At 46.6% G+C, this 7,704-nt stretch overlaps 1 protein-coding gene across 1 annotated transcript in view; it reads left to right on the forward strand.

Annotated features, from left to right (window-relative positions):
- LOC116399173 (zinc finger protein 407-like) overlaps positions 1–5,989 on the forward strand; it is a 45,777-nt gene extending 39,788 nt beyond the window's left edge. The window contains exon 4 of the mRNA XM_031876129.1: positions 4,525–5,989. Within this exon, the coding sequence (XP_031731989.1) occupies positions 4,525–5,354 (830 nt within the window). The 3' untranslated portion in view covers positions 5,355–5,989. The remainder of the gene's footprint in view (positions 1–4,524) is intronic.
- Positions 5,990–7,704: the final 1,715 nt, after the last annotated feature.

The raw sequence follows: 7,704 nt of genomic DNA on the forward strand, positions 1-7,704 counted from the left end.
ACACACACACACACACACTCTCTCGTATGGTAGGCTTTCCCCGGTGACCTGGATACACCCAGAACTGACACTTTATCTACTTAGCAGTGTCACCTTCAAAAGCCTGCACCAGTGACACACACACACACACACACACACACACACACACACACACACACACTACCTCATCTGTAAAAAATCCCCCCACAAATAACGTCTGTGTGTGTCGGGTTTAGGGGTCTCCATCATGCTGTTTTTAAGGCAGCGGCTTCATATCTATAATTGAAGGTAATCGGCTGGTAAAAGGATTGTAAAGGCTTTTGTGCTGTAGTTAAGAATTGATCATAAGCTCTGGCTGTTTCATGGTCCTGCCATTGACCTTGTAATTGATTTGGAGAGCATTTTCTTTTTCCCTCCACTCTTGTGTTACGGTTTGATACAGTATATTTGACTTGCTTGTAGTGTCTATACATGATTGATTCCTTTGTTTTTCATGTTTGTCTTTGTTTCCCGCCTATTCTTCTGAGAACCAATCAGGATGTGGGGTGTGGTACACGTAGGCTGAGATGAGCCTTGCGTTTAAGTTTAGGGAATACATCCAGTGCAATGTCCTCACAAGTATAACAAGATGTAAGCCTGATCACATGTGCATGTGAGCTCACATTGGCAGCGGGCTGACCTGTGTTACTGCGAGTGTAATTGATTGTGTGTGTGCCGGTGTCTCGGTGTTTAGGTTAATTTCTCTAACTGCTGGTAAGTGCTGTCGGACCGCTCCCCTGGCGGCCTCTCCGAGCTGCAGTAATGCCACTTAGAGGCCCCGGGCCCCCGCCGCCGGCCAGCCCATTGATCCGCTGATCGATAATTGCATCTGTAACGTACACGGAGCCGGGGAAGCTCCCCGACACTGACCTGACGCTAACACACCAGGCCGGTGTGGGGCAAGCTGTCGCAACACACACATGGGGAGCAGACTGCGGTCCGGGGATCACCTCGCAGGTCCTTAAAGAGGTTCCAGAGGAGTCTCCGCCTACATCGGGTTCAATTCCACTATCATTTCATTCATGATGGGAGTTATCCCATTTCACTCATTTCCATCACTGTTGTATCTCCACGCACAGCAGACAGCTGTGTTCTCCCCAGATGTTATTTTGATGGACACTTAAACAAGACTAAGAGCAAATCAGAATATTAAAAGAATAAGCGCATGCTCATCATAACAATTTTAACGCTACTATTGGATTTTAGCCCACTTACAATAATAAGGACGGTTTCTATGACTCCCACAATTCTTAGCGACCCGGCCTGATCTTAAAAAACCCTTGTGTTGGCAAATCGCTGCACCTGCCAGCGGTTATCACAAATAAGGGCTATGCTCTGCAGTTTGCCATTTGATTTATTGCAAAATGTAGAATGACACTCCAAGATTCCTCCATCCACATATCTCTGCACGATGTCTGAATCTGAATTTGTATTAATTAAGTTCATATAATATTCTCCAACATATACTTTGAGCTCTGTACACATTTCTCATTAGTCATTGATTTAGTTTTAATGTCAGACTTTCCTGTCATCTGAACATCCAAATGACATCACTGCCCGTCCCAGCATTCTTTTCTCTTCCTCCTGTTGTTTTATTCCTCTCAGGGAGCCTCCATCTTGTTTCAGATCACAGCCAATAAAGCAGCCTGCCTCTCCCTCTCCTCCTCTCTCCTACTTCCTGTTAAAGCAGTCAGTCAGTCGGAACACTCAAAACACATATTAAACAGGCATCAGCCTCTCGCCGGGGCCAAATCACGCTGTTCAAATGTTGTTCTTCCACCGGGAGCGCAGGACAACTGAAGAGATGGGATCTGCAACATTAACTTGATTCACGGCTGCGGCGACTGAGTGACACTCCATAAACCTCAGCGGGCCGCCGCCGGGGTCCCGCCGACAGCACCCCATGGCTAATGTGACACACACACACACACACACTAGCAACGCGCAGCCGTACCACCCCTACAAGCACCACACACACACACACATTTATATAAGTGAGCACACGCGGGGACTGGCATGCACATACAAATAGGTATAGCAGCACGCGTTGTGCTGACACACACACACCAGTAAAGCCTGACCTTAACATCCCGCCCACATATTGACACGTGCATCCGACGTGCATTCAGAGAGGCGCATGAATGCGTACATGCATTAACAATATATTTGGCACAAACTGGCAAAAAAGGGAGTTTTACCAAGCCGAACATATACATAGAGTCAGGAGTTCATTCACTAGCATGCCCTCTACACACACACACACACACACACGTGTATATATATAATACAGCTTTTATGGTAATGCCGCAGAAGCTGAGTTATTGTCCTCAACAGCCGACCCCTCAGCCTGCAGCGCTTTGGCGTGGGCAGTTAGCATGGGCCCTGTAGCTCTGTGTAAATAGGTAACCTCTGCTGCTCAAAATGCCAACTCCGACAGTGCCGACTCCCTCCACACACCAACTGCTGCGCTTGTCACTTGAGATACAAATTGCAGAGTGAGAATTGATATTTACTGCACCGACTTGTTGCTTGTGTACTGCAGCATCACAGGTTTTTTTTTGTTCATCTGCCTTAAAACAAAGGCACATTTCTTTTCTTATGCTATGTAAATCAGGAGAGAGAGAGAGAGAGAGAGAGAGAGAGAGAGAGAGAGAGAGAGAGCTATGCAGCAGATGTATGGAGATAAAGTCTTGTAGGTCACTTAGAGCTATAATGCAAAATGTGGCCCCGATATCAATCTAAACAAGGCTGCCGAGTACCAAGAGCCCTCCCTCTTGACAAGGCCCTGGTCTGATCGCCCTGGTCGTTGCGCTAAAAGGAAACGGCTCCAGAGTTGGTGGTAACTGCTCTTGCCAGGTATGGAAGTGAGTGGGTGAAAAGAGCTTTATCCCCCGGGAGAAAATCACCCCGTCCATCTGCACAAAACACTAACTCTTCCACCTTCCTTTGTGACGAGCGATGTGGAAATGTCTTTTGTCCAGCGTTCTTTCAGTTTTAGCTGCTCCCTTGAATAAACGTGGCGCTTGTAGACAGGTGTGGGCGTATGTGTGCAGGTGTCATTAAAATAACAAATTGTCATCTTTCTCGCTTTTAGGACAGTGCCAGCTTTTAACGATTTATGATACTGTATGCGAAAAAGAGTGAACATGCAGCACAGGACAGAGTAATACACAGTGTAAGCAGTCTTTTGCCACTCTTCTCCTCTGATATTGGCCAAATTGAGCAATGAAACAACAACCAGTCTTTACAGCCTTGAAGAAACTTCTAGAAAAGGACAGAAAACATTGTATTGGTAATTTAAATGCTCTAAAATGGAGTTCTTTGCCAGGTCTTAACAGTTCACTCTGATGCTGGATACACTCTTCACACATACTCGTATATTCGTTGTTTCCTCCAGCGCATCATGTACAGGTTTGTACTATTTTGGGAGTGTATCTGCGCAGGACTGATCAGTGGTCGCCACCTACATGTCAAACAAGAGCTTCTGTGCCTGTTGTTTACACGGGCGGAGGACGGAGCACTGTTGGGTCAGACTCAGTCTTTCTGATCACATTGTCAACCTGGTGAGTGCAGGACATTAAATGTCAGGGGGCGATAGGAACATCAATGATTGATGAGTCTGTTCCTGTATGTACTGTGAGATCTGTGTGATCTCCACGCCGCCCCGGGGGGGGAAACCCCGTACCACCGAAATGTCAACTTTTCAGGAAATGAGATAAAAGCAACAAAAGTTATTTTTGTTTTCTCCAAATAATTTGATGTTTTGAAGAGTGCTTTCTGATTTTTGAAGACTAACGGGTTTTACAATCCACAAACTTCCAAGTGCAGACCTTCAGGTGGAACTAAAACAGAGCAAATCAGGGTCAACGTCGTCCTTCTGCGACATGTGTGTGTGCTTCCTGTATTTGTACAATAAGTTAATTTGTGCACAGAAGCCGAGGCGTGAACAGAGTCCCCCCCCCCCCCCCCCGCCCCCTCTTCACTGTCTCAAATTCCCATTTTCTGCATAGATTAGCCTACAAATGACTGAGCCAGGCGCCGTTTAAACAATGGCGTTTCTAACACTGTTCCTATCACCTTGGAAACGCCATGGCAACCTGTGATCTGAGAGGGCACAGTGTGGCTCAATTAGCACCAGCCGTGTCTCACCACACTCTTCCGCCAGCCTAATATCTCCATATTCTGTCTCCTTTCATGCATTAAGCGACACAAATATGCGAAGTGTCGCATTACCTTTTATATCAACTTCTTTACAGCTTTTTTTTTTCCCTCTTTGTCACAGTGATGGATCCACAAACATAATACGTTTATAAGAACATTAAGAAAGAGGATGACTTTAAACGGTTGTGTGGGACTGTATGTGCAGTTTATTTTTGGTCTTTTGGATAATGATCCTGACCATCTTTAGCTCCGATGGTCTTTTTTCCGCTCGCCTTTCTACTCCGTTCTCCAGAAATGGAATAAAAACCCCCAAAATGCAATCAAATGTGTCTCTGTGTCCCCCAGGTATCGTGTCCAAGTCTTTCGAGTGCCGTCTGAAGGGTCAGGGGGCGACGTTTGTGGAAACGGAAGCCGTGGACTCCCCTGTGCACAATAAGGACTCATCGGAGGCGTCCGTCCACGACGAGCCGGTCCAGCAGGTCATCATCATCCAGGGCTACAGCGACGGGGAGGTGACCATCGACCAGGCCCTGGAGGAGTCGGCCGCTGCCACCTTGCAGACGCTGGCCATGGCCGGCCAGGTGGCGGAGGTGCTCCACATCACGGAGGACGGACAATTCATAGCCTCGGGCAGGGAGGTGGCTTCCGCGGGGGCCCACCTGGCCGGAGGCGGCACCCAGTACGTGGTGCTGGATTCGGGGGAGGCCAGGAAAGAGCTGCGGGCCATGGCGAGAGCAGGGGGACAAAGTCACATTGTCTCGGAGTCGTCCACAGCCCTGGACGCTCTGCTCAGCGCCGTCAGCGAAATGGGCCACCACGAGGAAAGGCGAGGGGAGGTCCTGAGCCCTGAGATAGCCGCGGCTGTGCAGAGCGTAGTGCAGCCGGATGTGAAACATCAGGAGGTGCGGGTCATCCGGCAGGACGGGATGCAGGAGGTGCTGCAGCTCGCCGCGTCCCAGATGATGAAGGAAGGCCTAACCCAGGTTATTGTCAATGACGAAGGAACGCACTACATCGTGACAGAGCTGGACAACTGCACCTTGCAGGTGGAGGGAGGCGTGTATGGAGAGGTCGGCGGAGGTGACGTGGAGATGCAGCAGGCAGAGCCGCAGGCCGGAGAAGAGATGGTAGTCTATCTGGATGGGACCCCTCATAATATAGTTCTGGAAGGGTAGCAGAGAGAGACATTTACTAAAAGACGTACATTTGTTGTTACATGTCCTTGTTCAATTGCGATGAAGCCTACATATTTTGTTTTTACATCACTTCTGTTTGTTTTTTACTATGCTCTCCTAGGCTATGCTAAACTCAGGGTAAACATCATTTATCGGGAGGGACAGTGGTGGAAACTGGTTTTGGTGCAAAGTGAGTTAACTTGCAATCCTCACATCCACCAAGACTACATGAACCACTTGATTAATGCCATGCAACTTCAGAAATATAATTTTTGAAAATGCATCTTATATTCTGAGTGACCATAAAGCAAAAATATCTATTATGCTCTTTGTTTTCTTTGATACTTTTGTTTAATATTACCTTAAGTTTTGTTTGTTAGAGAATTTTGATTTTGACACAATTATTAATTATTGTCCATTTTCGTTCCCCATACTTTGTAGAGATTAGCATATTACTAGTTATGAAATAACTTGTTGGACAAAAAAACTCCAAGACAGATCTTACAGATGATTTATATGTAATAAAACATTGTTGGTAATTATATATCAGCTGCTTGTAAGTTCAGCTTTGGGGAAACCTCTATGAACCATTAATGCAATTTCATTTCTGACAATAAAAATTGAGTCTAATTTTTTTTAAACTGTGTCCAGATTTTTTTCTTCGCCGCATTTGCTGTTAATCGTCATGCCGAGCATACATTTCAGCGTCAATAACTGCCATTCCATGTACAGCACAGCGCATATCCTACAAGCAACAAACATACATCAGCTGATGGCTCCCATCATGCTTTCTGATCACTAACACAGTCATTATCATCACCATTATCATTATCGTCATCATGATCACCATCATCCTAATCGTCATCCTCTCCTCTCTCCCCCCATCAGGCCCATTCTGTTCATTGCACACAACACACTCATCCTTCCCCCCCCCCCCCCCACCCCGGCAGTCTTCAGCACTGGAGGGAGAATCAATATTCATTTAGGCCCCTACACAGGCCTGGTTTCTGATGGAGTGAGTGGGAGAGCAGTATGACGGCTGAAAAAACACAACGGCCAACTGCTGAAAGTGGCGAGACAAAGCACTCGTACACACAGAGGGCATCAAAAGATCATCCCTTCAACACACACACACACATGCACGCCGAGCGAGAGAAGGTGGGCTCAGAGAGAAAGTGGTGGAGCGGTGGCCAGGAAAAATGAGAGGATTACAGATGGACGTTGAGGGAGGTGAGGCCAGGGAGAAGTGAAAGAGCGGTGAAATCCACAACCGCACAGACAGAAGGGAGCCTGTAATTTCACATAACACCTGTCTGCCTTTCAGCCTGGCTTTGTCTCCTGCTCTCAGCCCAGTGTTGCGTTTATAAACTCACACGGCCTCTTCGTGCTCATGTGTTCAAGATAAACACATTTAACAGTCGTCCCGTTCATCGTGTGAGCATCCATACGTTGCCTATGAGCCAGAGTTTGTTAACACTCAGTGGTAAAAGATGCAACTGTAACATGGTCTGTTTTGGAAATTGCTAAATAGCCATATGTTATTCAGGTTTGATATCAAAATATGGAAAGCAGTGTGTGGGAGTGATGATTTTTTTCGTACATTATGACTTGTCGACCAAAGAGTGACTTTTGTTTGAAGTCTTTCTAGAGGTAAGAAAAGTAGTCGGAGGAAAATCCCAGATTTATTTTGTGACCTCTCGGGTTTCCCACCACTGTTTACATAACTAAAAATTTTAGACAGAAATTCCAGATTCACTGAAATCCAGATAATAGATTTGCTGGTGTAAAATGATTCATTATAATATTTTATTTCATTTAGATTCATAAGTTTGAATCTGCTGCATCACATCTTAATGTTTAGTATGTGTTTGAATAACATGCTCTTTTAATATATGAATATCTATAGATCAACCACTGTAACAACATGAGGGACCTGAGCTAAGCTGAGTTCATGCCCTCCACCAACATCTCCAGTTCACTGTGTGTGTTGGTGTTTTTGTTCTCAATAGGAATGTCCATCTGCGCCCGTGCTCGCACATTATGCTACATGTCTGGCCCAGTGATTGTGTACTGTATTGTGAGCATCTCCGCCCTCCTCCTGTACGTCCCTAATCAGGGCTGGATGGCTCATTATTAACTGCAGCAGGCCACTCGTGTGACATGGAAGAGAGAGAGAAATTAGCAGCTGTCGCCCAGTGATGAGTTCATTTCCTGACAGGCCTCTGCTCTGAAGAGTCCTGCTGCAGCGGACCAGACGGCTGATGGAAACCTGCTGCTGATGCTTAATTGGAGAGCCGGAAAAGGGCAGGAGGAGGAGGGGTCGGCTCGGATGGAGAGATGCGGGCAAAGG

This window comes from Anarrhichthys ocellatus, unplaced genomic scaffold (genome assembly GCF_004355925.1).
Source record: "Anarrhichthys ocellatus isolate YVR2014 unplaced genomic scaffold, GSC_Weel_1.0 scaffold103, whole genome shotgun sequence".
Taxonomy (NCBI): domain Eukaryota; kingdom Metazoa; phylum Chordata; class Actinopteri; order Perciformes; family Anarhichadidae; genus Anarrhichthys; species Anarrhichthys ocellatus.